Source organism: Equus caballus, chromosome 15, assembly GCF_041296265.1.
Source record: "Equus caballus isolate H_3958 breed thoroughbred chromosome 15, TB-T2T, whole genome shotgun sequence".
Lineage (NCBI taxonomy): Eukaryota > Metazoa > Chordata > Mammalia > Perissodactyla > Equidae > Equus > Equus caballus.
In genome coordinates, this window is record NC_091698.1 from 23956317 (window position 1) to 23969992 (window position 13676).

The 13676-nt window shown below is 43.8% G+C and overlaps 1 protein-coding gene across 9 annotated transcripts in view; it reads right to left on the bottom strand.

Moving 5' to 3' along the window:
• The window catches only part of NPAS2 (neuronal PAS domain protein 2), a 159139-nt gene that overhangs the window by 52612 nt on the left and 92851 nt on the right, over window positions 1–13676 (bottom strand). For all 9 annotated transcript variants that reach the window (XM_023618548.2, XM_005599789.4, XM_023618546.2 and 6 more), the window contains exons 3-4: window positions 10517–10665; window positions 3800–3891 (exon numbers count right to left, since the gene is read on the bottom strand). In XM_023618548.2, the coding sequence (XP_023474316.1) occupies window positions 3800–3891; window positions 10517–10665 (241 nt within the window). The remainder of the gene's footprint in view (window positions 1–3799; window positions 3892–10516; window positions 10666–13676) is intronic.

Here is a 13676-nt window from a genome sequence, read left to right on the forward strand (position 1 = left end):
GGCATTTCAGAATGTCTGAAAAATGCTTTCGTTTAAAAGATTTTACTGAGTGCCTACTGTATGCCCTGCTCTGGGGGCTTGTGAGAGAAAAGAGAAGGTTTAGACAGTCAACGTTTTTTCACAGACACTTCTGCAGTTTTGTTTTTAGATTCCTTAGTGGATGCTCCTAATGCTTTCATAAGACACATCTGAACATTGATCTCTAGAATTCAGACTACGTAAGGCAGCAGAGAATGGGGTGGTGCTGGGAACTGTCTATTTGGGTGCACCGAGCCCACCTCACCAGAAAACGCATCTTTGAGGGAGTAATACACTCAGGTGGGCTGTCACTGTAATCTATCACTGTTGCTTTACTGGCTGTGTCTTTGAAAGACCGTCTTTCCCAAGTATGGGAATTTTGCCACTTTGGGGAAAAAAAAACCCAAACTGAAAAATGTGCTTAGAAAGTTCTGGAAACATTTCGTATGCTCAGCTAGATTCTCCCAGGATGTTGCTGAGGCTCTGCACAGCCGAAAGGGCTGTAATGCCATCAAGTTAGGAGGGTGTGGCTAAGTGCACCGTGGCAGCAGAGACTGGAAATTGTCCACTAACTGTGTGAAGAGTACCGTTACAATGTGCCAAAATGGGAGCGAGTTCTTTTCCCCAGGAAAATTAACGCTAGGGTCATTTATTATTTTACACTTACATATTGCAGGATTTAAGACTGAAAAGTATATTGAAGTGTATTTCTAAGCAGATCTCATCCTTTTCAATTACATCAGTGGTTTTCAATGCTGGGCAATTTTGGCCCCCAGGGGACATCTGGCAATGTCTGGAAACATTTTTGGTCGTCACTACTTGGTGTGAGAGCTGCTGGCATCTAGTGGGTACCGGCCAAGGATGCTGTGAAACATCCTACAATGCACAGGACGCCCCCACATCAAAGAATTATTAGGTGCAAAATGTTCATACTGCCGAGGTTGAGAAACCCTGGTTTAGACCTTACGGTGAACCAGAGGTACATCCTAGTAACTTTTATTTCTTTTTCCCTCAAGTATTTTTCTAAGTTGTTTTTAAAATTGTATCTGCAGCGCTCCTGGAGGTGAATTTCTTTAAGAAGTGGGGGCACTGCTGATGATGTCAGCCGAAGCTTTTTGGAAAAAGCAGACTAAAATACTGGCACAAGTAGGAGCAATACAAATTATCTCCTTGCACCGTGAGCCCATGCCCCTCTTGAATTCGTAAAGCAAGTGGGTGTTAAAAAGCTAAAGGTATTTATAGATGGAAGATAACTTTCATCAGCTCATTGGCATTTTCCATCAAACGCACAAGAACTGCGCTGAGTCACTGCTTTGAGAACACTTGCTCCGGTTTTAGAAGTCCCGTCAGCAGCATTCGAGAGAGACTCAACAGAATGTGACTGCAAAGTGATGTGCCCCTCTCAAGGCAAAGGTGCCTTTGACAGGAGCTTCAGAGACGCCAAAGGTGCCATAATGGTCCAAATTTTATACCTGCCACACACCAGGGGGAAATGAAGCCACCCCTTTCCCGATTCTGATGGAATCTTTCTGCATTCTCTGGGACGCCCACTGGGCTAAGAGAAAAGATCGCTGTAGTTTTCTGAATAAAGTTCCAGAAACACCACAAACTCCCTAGTCATCGGTCAACAAAAGCTTTCCTCCTTTTGAGTCTACCTGTTCAAATGCTTGTGGCTATGATCTTGGCCAGCTTACACTTCACCAGTGTGACTGGTCTGCAACCAAGCCATTTTTGTTCTTTCAAACTCCACAGCTGCGTGAGCCCTCCAGGAGTCCGGTTTGGGGCCTTTTTGAGAGAAGAGGGAGGAAGGAAGGATTCACAGCCAGAAGGCACGAGCAGGTCAGTGCCCTGGGGCCTGAGGGGTTCTGTTCTCATTTAAAATGGGAACCTCCTGGTTGCTAAGATATGGCGTCTGGACTCCTCGTGTTCCCTGAAATGACTCTGAAAAAGGAGAAGGCTGTGCAGCTGGCACGGGACACACAGCATGAAGAAGTTACACAGTGGAGAATGATGACGTCATCCTGTGGGGGCCACTGCTGGGGCTCGGACCCTCGGGAGAAGATAGGGGAGGCTGCCGCTACTCACCACCGGGTCTGCGTCTACTGGAGAGCAACAGGTTAGAATAGAAGCCTAAAACAGCAGAGAGAAGTCAAAAGGAGTAGCTGCTGGGTTTCCCAGCCTCCTCAAAGCTGCAGCTCACCCAGGAGGCCCGCCTGCTGTACAGGCTTCATTTCAGGTCCAGTTCTCTCATCTAGCATGATTCCTTTAGATCGGCTTCAAGGAGTTTATCTTGGGAGCAGGAGAAAGTGCAGAAGGAATAGCCATACGAATCTAAAATTTTCTTTCTCTAGAAATTCTAGTGTCCTGAATCTTAGTCCTCCCTTTCAGCCCGGATATTTATCCATTTTTAATTTTGTAAAAGTCATGTTTCCCCAAATACTTTTGATATCTTGAAACTCACTGGAAAAAGAAAAAGGTTGTGCTCTTAAAAAGGCTCTTAAAAAGAGGCTGGGTGCTATAGGGTTATGCGTTTTAACCACTTTTTCCTAAGAATTAAAAGACAAAATGATTTATGCAAAGTAGTATAATGATGCATTAATTCAACATTCTATTTCACAAGCTGCTCTAAATTTAATATACTTAAAATGCATTGCTTCTGGAGAAAGCTCTGTATTTTCTTTAAATATAGCTCACATGTAGATTTAAGTACCTTTCATTTTATGCAAATTTTCATTAATGCGTTTATATTTCATAATATTTGGACATCTTCATTCTGGCATTTTCTTACTCCAGTACTTTCTGTTTTCTGCATAGTTAATTTATGTAAATTAAAGTTTACATCAGTCTTATATAGGCACATAAGACGAGATATAGAAAGATTTAGCCCAAGAAGCCACTCTCCAAAAACCCTGCCAGGAACCACTGACACACAGCCAGGGTCTAACTTCCGTTTGCTGACCTCATCTGTCCCAGTTTTCGTCTTCTCGCTCAAGGGCCCAGACATGCCACGTCTGGGGCTTTCTCTCCCTCCACGGTCACATCCATGGTCTCCCAGTCTTAGCCCCAGTTTAGAATTCGGAGCTCTGAGCCAGACATTTTTGCAGACTTACCCTCATGTGTACAGAGAGATTTCACTCATATATAAACATCTGACATCGAGGAAGGCTATTCACTCAGATCAGCCAGATTTCTGCAGGTGGGTGTGGGCGCCTGACTGTCTAGGGTAAGAAACGTGAGCACCTCTCTCAGTGCAGAAGGGGTATGTGCTGGGTGGGGAGGCAGAGGGTTACCTATGGCTGTGACACCCACCTGTCATGTTGATGTAATAGGAGCTCAAGTTTGACTTTAAAAGAAGACTTTTGTTTTCAAAATGTGTTCTACTAAGGGAAAAAATTATTGCATTCTAAAAAGGAGACTGTCTGAGCCAAAAGACGGTGCAGAGATATAATCTTTCCTCTCTCCTTCCTCTTGCTCTACCTACCTCCAACCTGGCCACCCCCACCCACCCGGTGTCCTCTAGTTGGGTGAGGATGGGTGGGCCCGCCCTGCCATCAGTGCCGTGACCGTACACACCCTGTTCCGTTTGGGGATCCTTGCTTACACTGCCCAACTCAGTAGCCAAAACACAAGCAACAGTGTGCAGAGCTTCAGAGGGGGTTCTGTTTCAAGACCTCTTTCCAGGGTCAAGAACAGTTGTTTACTTTGGGACAGGTCTTATCTGGAACAAGCAGCTACACTTTGATTTGCAACCCATTAAGCTAATCTGAAAGTGCAGTCTCACCTCCAACATCAGCTGGGTGAATTCTTCATTACTGAGGAACGAAGGCTTCCAGTCCTGCTGAACGTCGCAGGTTTCCGTTTGCGCTGAGACTTCTAAAAAAAAACAGAAATAAGCTTTTATATTCAAAGGCACCTAGAAATTGGAATTAACAAGTGAAGTACATGTAATTTTGTGTAAACCTCTGTGTAGTTTAATTAAAGAAGCCAGTATAAGGAGATATGTTACCCTGATTTCCAAGGACTGTGAACTTTGGACGTAACGGGCTTAAAAACACCTCTTGATGTTTTCACATCCTTGACTCAGGCTTTGGGGAGGAGAGTCCCCGCCCTCTGCATGGGCGTAGTGCCTGCTATTAGCAGGTGGCACAATGCCTTTGAATTTCTACAAGACAAAGGCCATCATCAGCAGTTGGAGTGTGGTAGTTGCCACCTATCAAGGCAACAGGAAGAAGACTGGGATGGTGACACTCGTTCGTAAGCTGCTTCTCCGCGGTTAAGGTGAAGCAAAAGACTTTAGAGATATGGGATGTTCAAAATTCCAGAAGCATCTTAGGCTCGTGGTAAATAACCTATTGTGTCCATGCAGAATGTAATGTATTCTTCAGCATTTCCAGGTACTGAAGTATAATGTGCCATACAGATACATGTTACTTAGTTCTTTTTAAAGCCAGAATTTACTCTTCTCAAAACTTTGTTGGGTTATCTATAGTTTGCTTGTTTCTGTAACTCCCTCTTGCTGAAGATGTTATTCACGTTTGTAAATTCAGTAGTCATCAGTCTACACAGGTCTCCTTAAAGACTCTAGTTCTGCACTTTTGAAAGAGTGCTTTGTTTTATTACTAAAACATCTCTGATGAGATTATTACAGATAACTTAAATGCTATATCGAATATATTTGATTTTCCTTCGGTTTATCCTCCATGTTTAACCAACACTTAGCTCCCCTTTATGTAGTAAGAGGTTTCTTTAGGGATTATTCTCTTGGTGCTAAGAAAAACTTAAGTACATCTGATTTATATCCTACCTCAGAGAAATAACCCAACCTGTTTAACAACCTCCTGGAAAATGCAAATTGTTCAGGCAGATAATCTATAAACTTTAAACTAGGAGAAACATTGAAAGGCTTCCTCCTTTGACCCTGTGCTGCTGGTAGCCTCTTACATGGAGCGTGCAGAACGCATTCCGCCATTTGGGTGAATGGATTTGAATCAGTTCCGTGGTTACCCGTGAATGAAGATGACGGGAAAGGCTGAGTTAACGCACGTGATTGTGTAAAGCTTCATGTGTTCAGTCACCCAGTGTTCTCTGCAAGGCTTGGCTCTCCCAGGACGGTTTTTTCCTTGAGATTTCAGAAAGAACAAGTTGCTGCTGCCACTCCGGCCAGAGGCTACACTTAGTAAGATGCATCCTGGGAAGCAGAGGCAGGGCACTACACACAACTGTGGGCCAGCGTTCCCTCTGGGGTGCTGGCCGAGGCAAGGAAGAGAGGGTGAAACCAGTTCCTCAGACAAATGGTTGCCACAGTGTGACCATTTAGAAGAGAGATGGACCACCCATATGTTAATCAGTTAACACCATAAATGCCCTCTCCCTTTTCCCAACCCATAAACTCATCTGTCAAATTATTTTGACCATTAGGATCAAACTGTAGATTAATTGCCCAGAAGAGTCTTTCCTGCAGTCCAAATTTGACTTAGATAGAGGCCCATTCAGCTTAATGGTAAAGGAAAATGAAAGACCCCTCTCTTTTACATAAGTAACTTTCAGATCATTCCGTATGATGGGACACTTTCTAAACAACAGCATAACAATGCTGGAAGCAGCAATTTCATTTGCTTTGTAGTTCAACAATTTGATTATATCCTTGGAAGTTAAGGTTCAACTCATAGCATATCAAAAAATATGTTAGAGAAAACATCTCAAAGCAGGTCAAAAAATGTTAAACTGGGAAATAAAATTCAGAGTCATAATCATGCCTCCACTGGCATTTGATGTGACCAATATCAGAAGCTACTGGTCACAGGCAGGAATAACAAAGAGATGTGGTCAAAGTGGTTTCTAAATAGCAAAGGAGGTAAAACCACCTGGGAGCAATTTTTGCAGGAAAACATTGCAATTAACAGCCAAACCCCAAAAATTCTACTATAGTGTAAGTTGTAGTTGTGCCCTAGAATGCTTACCTCACAGCTGCTCCTGGTACATGTGAACAAGGAGCAGTATGTCTTTGAGCTATATGTGGTCAGAGAAAAGTCTGGAAAATGGAGCAGAAACTCTGCTGGGCTGGGGAAATATTACTCTACCCAACAGAGACATTTCTCCTTATTCTGCAGCTTTCTCCATTCCCCAACCCGCCCCCCGATCCACTAAGGCAGAAAGGCTGAAGGGGCGTGAATGAAGAATGGGACTTGATGTTGAGATAAAATGACGTTAAATCAGCTGGAGACTCACACAGGAAGAGGAAAGCATGCAGGTCGGCCTGGCCCTGTAGAAGTAACATTTAGATGGAGGTGGATAAGGATGAATACGCCTTGCTGTTTACATAATTTAGGAGTTTCTCTCTCATAATAGATACTGATGAAACAAAATTTCTCTACAAAGAAACATGGTCAGATTCTCATTTTGATTTGGATTACTTCAAAGAGAATAGGTATACATTTCAAGATCAAGATTTATCTCCCAAATCGAGAAAACTGAAAGATTTGAGGAAAGAGCTAAATAATTATAACAACTACGTGGACCTAATCCTCTTTCCTTACTTACCATGTGGTCTCCCGTTAGCATGAAGGCAGAAAGCATGTCTGAACCCACAGTTCTCAACCTCGGCTGCACACTGGAATCACCCGGGGAGCTCTAAAAATATGGATGCTTGGGCCTTACCCAGTGGTGTACTGGTAAAAAGGCTCCCCATCTCTACAACAGAAAGCCCTGATTTGTTGTGTTTGCCCATTCCTGTGGTGCAAATACTCCCACGGTGGCTGATTTCAAGCAGTCAACTTGATGCCAACTGGCTCGCAAAACTCCTGAAAATTTAACAATCATCTTTTGCAAGCTGACGTGAGCCGGCTCCAGCTCACCACTGGAGTTCTGCCCCTAGAAATTCTGACGTGTTCATGTGTGAGGTGTCACCCAGTTATATGTATTTTTAAAAGCTCCTTGGGCAATTCTAAAGTGCAGCCAAGGGTGAGAACCAGTAGTCTAAATGCCACACTAATGAACATCCTTAGCACAGCAATGATATCAATATCCACAAGAGCCCCATAAGTCACCTCTTGTGGAGAAGCAGTAGGGTGTAGTGTTAAAAACTTGACTCTGGAGACAGACTGCCTGGTATTCATGTAACAGAATACTATATACCAATGAAAATACCAAATATGTTTCCCGTTGTCTGACTAGGGTGAGTGGCCTAACGTCTCTGCCTTGGTTGCCTCATCTGTGAAATGGTACTCGCTCAAAGGACTGCTGTGAAGCTCAGATGAGTTCCTATATGTAGTGCCCTTAGCATAGTGCCTGCCTGGCTCATGGTGGGCCCTGAAGAAATGCTGACCACTGCAGATGCTTGGGGAGGGAGTTCACGTCCATTTGGGTTATAGGTAATGAAAAGTTTGTTTCTGTTTTTTGCTTTAATCCTAATTTTGGTCCAACCACTATATTTCTCCACAAAATCTTCCATGGAACTTCTGTTTTCTTTTGGATATGGAATCTTTTGAATGTGGAATAAGGATAAGTGAGATTCTGGAGTGGTCCTGGTTGCATTTAAGTGGGCTGTGCAGAGTAGGCCTTAATCTTATGAAAAAGGCGAAACAGAGACAGGCACTCCCGGTGTTAGGAGGCCGAGTTTCTGCTACTGATCCCTTCCAGGTCCCAGAATTGACAACTCTGCAATTCCGCAGTGGACAGAGCCCAGCATAAATGTCACACTGATGAACTTGATCCCAGCCGTCCTATTTAACAGCTGTCCTGCTTCTCAGTGCCACTGACCTAGTTTGAGTCATTTGCACAAAACATCTTAGTAATCCAACCAACCTGCTATTTCACTTGCCTAACTCATTTTTTAGGAAATGTAACCATTCCGATTAAATTATCCGGGCAGTCGAATATTGATGCAACACTTTATTCCAATCCTGCTTGATTGTTCTTGCCTGACTTTTAACAAAAGCAATTAACATATTCTGTACTCTGCCTTGGGCAGCTTTGGGGAAAAAAAAGGAGGATATATCATTACTGTCACATTTTTAATAGGTATACACAATTATTAAAGAAATAATAAAAGAATAACAAGTATAATGAAACTATCTAATATCCTAGCCTTACCTTCTTCCATGAAATCATCTTGTCTAGAAAAATGTCAGTGAAAGAGAAGCATCACTATGTAATTATCTCCTCAATAATCTGACATTTCTGACTTTATTATGTTGGGTGTCATGGTTAAGGAATAAAGAATTCTGCTCTTCTTGCTTGTTAATAGCTCCTGAACCCTCTTAACTATTCTCCAATTTTTTGTACCATCCCTAGGTGAGTGGCAGGGCAGAGTGGTCAGTGCTAAGAAGTAAAAGAGTTTGAAGGAGAGTAAAATGGAGAGAGGAGGATTTGAAGAAGACGTAAGTTCAAGGATGGATCAAGTCATATAGTGGAATACTACGTTTCAATGAAAACGAAGTAGCCGTACCATTGGAAGAGCACAGACTAATCGCACGGACACCATGTCTATGATGTATGCGTCCGTCTGAACAAGGTCCCGTAAGGTTAAATCAAAGCCAGAAGAGATTACCTCTGGGGAAAGTAGAGGTAGACAGGAAGGGGCGTCTACTGGGGAAGTTTCTATTTCTTGATCTGGGTGTTGGTTTCCTGGCTGTTTATTTTGCCATAACCAATTAAATCATATAGTTATGATCCGCGTATTTTTTGTATGTGTGTTATACTTTCATACAGCATTAAAAAGTTAAAGAAAAAGAATAGAGTGCTGGTATAACTGGATATCCATGTGCAAAAGGACGAACTGTGACTTCTTACCTCACTCCATACACAAAAATTAACTCAAAATGGATTGAATATCTAAATGCTCAATGTATAGCTTATATCTAAATGCTTAATTTATAGCTTAAAACTATACAACTCTTAGAAGAAAACACAGATGTAAATCTTCATGACCTTAGATTAGACAATGGTTTCTCAGATAGGGATACAATACCTAAAGCACAAGCAACCCACAACAACAGAGAAACTGGACCTCATCAAATTTGAAACTTTTGTGTGTCAAAGGACATCATTAAGAAAGTGGCAAGACAACCCACAGAATGGGGGAAAATATTTGCAAATTACATATCTGATAAGGGTCTAGTATCTAGAATATATGAAGAACTCTTACAACGCAACAACAAAAAGATAAACCACCCAATTTAAAAATGAGCAAAGGATTTGCATAGACATTTCTCTAAAGAAGATATGCAAATGGTCAATAAGCACATGAAGTGATCAGTAAAGGTCAATATCATTAGTCATTAGGGACATGCAAATCAAAACCACGATGAGCCACCACTTCACACTGCCTAGGAAGGCTATAGTAAATACACATACTCAACCAGACAATAACAAGCATTGGTGAGGATGTGGAGAAATTGGAACCCTCATACATTGCTCCTGGAATGTAAAATGGTGCAGCCACTGCGGAAAACAGTTTGGCAGTTCCTGAAACAGTTAAACACTGAGCTACCATTTGATCCAGCAATTCTACTCCTAGGTATGCATGCAAAAGAACTGAAAACATAGATCTAATCAAAAACTTGTACAGGAATGTTCACAGCAGTATTATTTATAACAGGCAAAATGTGGAAACAACCCCACATCTGTCAACTGATCAAGAGATAAATGAAGTGTGGTATATCCATACGATAGACTATTATTTGGCCATAAAATGGAATGAAGTACAGATACTTGCTAAAATATGGATGCTAAGTGAAAGAAGACAGAAACAAAAGACCACATATTGTATGAATCCATTTGTATGAAACGCCCAGAACAGGCAAATCCACAGAGACAGAAAGTAGCTCAGTGGTTGCCAGGATTTGGAGGGAAGGGGAAATGGGAAGTGACTGTGAATGGGCCCAGGCTTTCTTTCGGGATGATAAAATTAGATGGTTGCACAACTTTGTGAATATACTAAAAACTACTGAACTATAAGCTTTAAAATTGTGAATTTTATGGTACGTGAGTTATATCTCAATAAAAAATGGATCTGACATTAAGTAAGTTAATGAATTTCAATTTATTTTTTTCATGGTGTAGTTCAGAAGGCCAAAGAATTTAGGGGCGGTGGCAGAGATGTCTGGAGAAACCAGTACAGTCTGACCCAGGGGCAAATGAATACTTGGGCATTCCATTTCTTTAGGACTGAATGAAAAATGCTTGCTTTAGACATTTCTAATCAGGACGCTCCCACTGTTAGCATCACTCTGCTTGGGCTGGGTGCTACCCTGGGAGGCCACTCTGGGTTCTCTCCTCTGGCTAATAAAGCCATTTGGGAGGTGAGTGTCCTCTCCCACACCTGCTGGGGATGGAGCTATTCCAGAGGGCGGAGTGCCTTTGAAAGAGGAAGCCTGTGACTGATGAGGTTGGGCTCTGCTGGGGAGAGAGAACCAAGCAGGAAGACCAGCTTGATGAAGTCATCACCAAATGGAAAGGGCAGGAGCAGCATAAAAACAGAGAGAAGTATAACCTTTACCATTGTGTTTCTGCAAAAATCCAATGACCTTTTCCAGCACGGTGGTTTTGTCCATTTTCCGCGTGTTGCCAGGGAGCATGGAGCTAAGCTCTTTGATGAGAACATTGAACTGGTCCCGACGCTTCTTCTCAGACTTGTTTCGAGAAGCTCTGTAAACACAAAATGCACAGGTGACTGGAACATTCCACTTCATAAAGGCTTTATTATGAAATGGAGGTACCTTCTATCAGAGTGTATTCTGTCGTGATCACTTATCAAAACTCTTTCAGGGAAAGTAACATTCACCACATTTCAGAGCTGAGTAATGGGGACAGAAAAATGTTTTGCTAGACTCTTGGCCGCAAAGAGAGACAGTATTAATAAGTAAGTTCTGACTCAGATGCAAAAGCTTACACAGATTAGCTCCGTCGCCAGATGCTGCTCACTCTGACTTCGGGAGCAAACGACAAGACGGCTGCAGCCCAGAGGAGCTCGACCTGACAGCCCTTCCTTAGGCTCACACCACATCCACTCCACCTCCATGCACTTGGCTAGTGGCACCAAGTTATGAAGGGTAGCCAGGTGTCCCCAATGTCCAGCAGACAGCCAGTGCCACCCAGGGCTTATGTCCTGGCCACTATCCTAGAGCTCATCTTCCTACTGGGGAGACAAGGCACATCTCACAAAAAACTGTCTGTAAGCCACGCCGGACCCCTGGCCATCGCATGACAGGGACTGCACACGGCTGTCAAGATGCTAAGAGCAGGGGAACCCTTTTAAAAATGACATGGAAGAACTTAAATGCATATTACTAAGGGAATGAAGCCAATCTGAAAGGATACATACTGTAGGATTCCAACTACGTGACATCCTGGAAAAGGCAAAACTATGGTGACACTAAAAAGGTCAGCGGTTGCCAGGGGTTGAGGGGGAGGGTGAACAGTTGGAGCGCAGAGGGCTTTCAGGGCAGTGAGACTTCTCCGTACGAGCCTGTAAGGATGGATGCGTGTCATCACACACGTGTCCAAACCTGTGGAACGCACCCCACCAGGAGTGAAGCCTAATGTAAACTATGGACTCTGGGGGATTATGATGAGTCAACGTAGGTTCATCAGTTGTAGCAAATGTACCACTCTGGTGGGGGATGTTAATAATGGGGGAGATTGTGTATATGTAGGGATGGGAATATATGGGAAATCTCTGTACCTTCCATCCAATTTACTGTGAACCTAAAACTCCTCTAAAAAAATTAAGTTTATGGAGCTGGCCCCACGGCCTAGTGGTTAAGTTTAGTGTGCTCTGCTTTGGTGGCCCCAGTTCATGGGTTGGGATCCCAGGTGTGGACCTACACCTGTCAGTCATGCTGTGGCAGGGACTCACATATAAAACAGAGGAAGATTGGCACAGATGTTAGCTCAGGGCCAATCTTCCTCAAGCAAAAAAAGAGGAAGATTGGCAAGAGATGTCAGCTCAGGGCTAATCTTCCTCAGCAAAATAAATAAATAAATAAATAAATAAAGTCTATTAAAAAAATGCCACACTACACTGCATGCCTATAAAGAGATCAAAGTGGAGCTGCTCGGTTTGAGGGGAGGAGATCTCCCTTGAGCCACCAAGGTACTTCTGAGGAACCCTAGGACCCTGGGAACTTGAATAGGAAATCACGGCTACAGGGGCCGCTCCAGTAGACACCAAACAAGGAACACGTGATGCAGGAAGCCACTCTCACCCTGAGGAAGCCTGGGAGGCTGCACCGCTCCAGAGGCCTGGATCCTCAAGGACACACCATAGTCCCAGGACTGGCTCTTAGCCCCACAGACCCAGCCGCTCATCAACAGCCAGCTCATTCAAAGGCAAGCCAGGGCTGGGAAGGCTGACCCATCTCTCCCAAATTCACCCAGGATGGACTTGTTCTAGGAAGTCAGCTCACTGAGAGAAAGCAGGGCCCACAGCTGCAGGCCTTATCAAACGTGGTCTGCCTACTGGTCCAGGCATCCCGGCGCCTGGGAACACACTTCCTGGAGAGCTGTCACTCATCAGGAGGCCACTGGGCAATGCGCCGCCAGGCAGGGTGCTGGTGGCTTGCGACAACTCGGTGGGTTCCCATCAGAGGGACTCACCTCCCTTGGGGTAGGTATTGGTATCAACAAAGATTCTGCTTCCCCAAAGGGCCCTTGGAAGTACAGGGCCACATTCCCAGTCTCCCTTTCCTAGATGCCATGATGGCCATAACCAGTCCGTCTGCCTCTGCCTCATTACACACAACCTGTGTTTTACTTCAACACCCCCGTTTACAAGCCACCTTTTGCAGACTCTGTCTTAGTTCAGGCTGTGTCCTGATAACATCTGAGGTGGTTCTTCAACGCTCGCCTGAAGTGCATGGTCACTACCCTTACCTAAAGGTCCTGACTTTTCCCTTGTCTCTATCCTTCTTGGATTTGGGGGAGGAGCTGAAATTCTTTAAGGGGTTTCTACAAAGGCCTCACGCCTCGCCGAGTAACTGTCTTCCCATGTGCTCTCTCACAAGCACAGGCTGACTGCAGGTGTAGCAGTGAGATGCTCAGGGGCCTTTTTGCTAGTCCGGGGCAAAAAGCACAGTGTTCAAACACACGGGAGAGAAGAAAGGAACCTTTTAACTTTCTGAGTGACTGTCTATGCATTATAAATAATTTTTTGGCCTAGATTTTAAAGAGTGACATGCAACCTCCTTAGCCAAAAAAAGCTCTGTTCCTGTCCTAGTTTGCCCATTATAAATTATTTGTGAGCGGATAACACCCAGCTCGTTATCACTGTTCTCTTCTTCAATGGGTGTAATGACAACGAACAGGGCCTGGCAGAGGATACGATGAAGGCTTGTATCATTAGTGGCAGAAACACAAGTTTGTTTCCGTCAGCCTCCACCTGGGACACACTATGGGGCCCAGTGGAAATCGGTCAATGTCAGCTCGATCCACAGCTCTGAGGCAAGGGAAAGAAAATGAGCCTCGAATGACCTTATTTCCAATAAGGAGGTCTGCTCGGCAGGCCTGAGACCATCCCACGCAAGACAGGAGGACAAGCTGAAAGACACTTAATCAGTCTTTGGGTTTGCTTTTTCTTTTAGGGCATTATTTATATTCAATAAAATTCACCTATTTTAAGTGTATAATTTGATGAATTTTGGGAATTGTGTAACCACCAC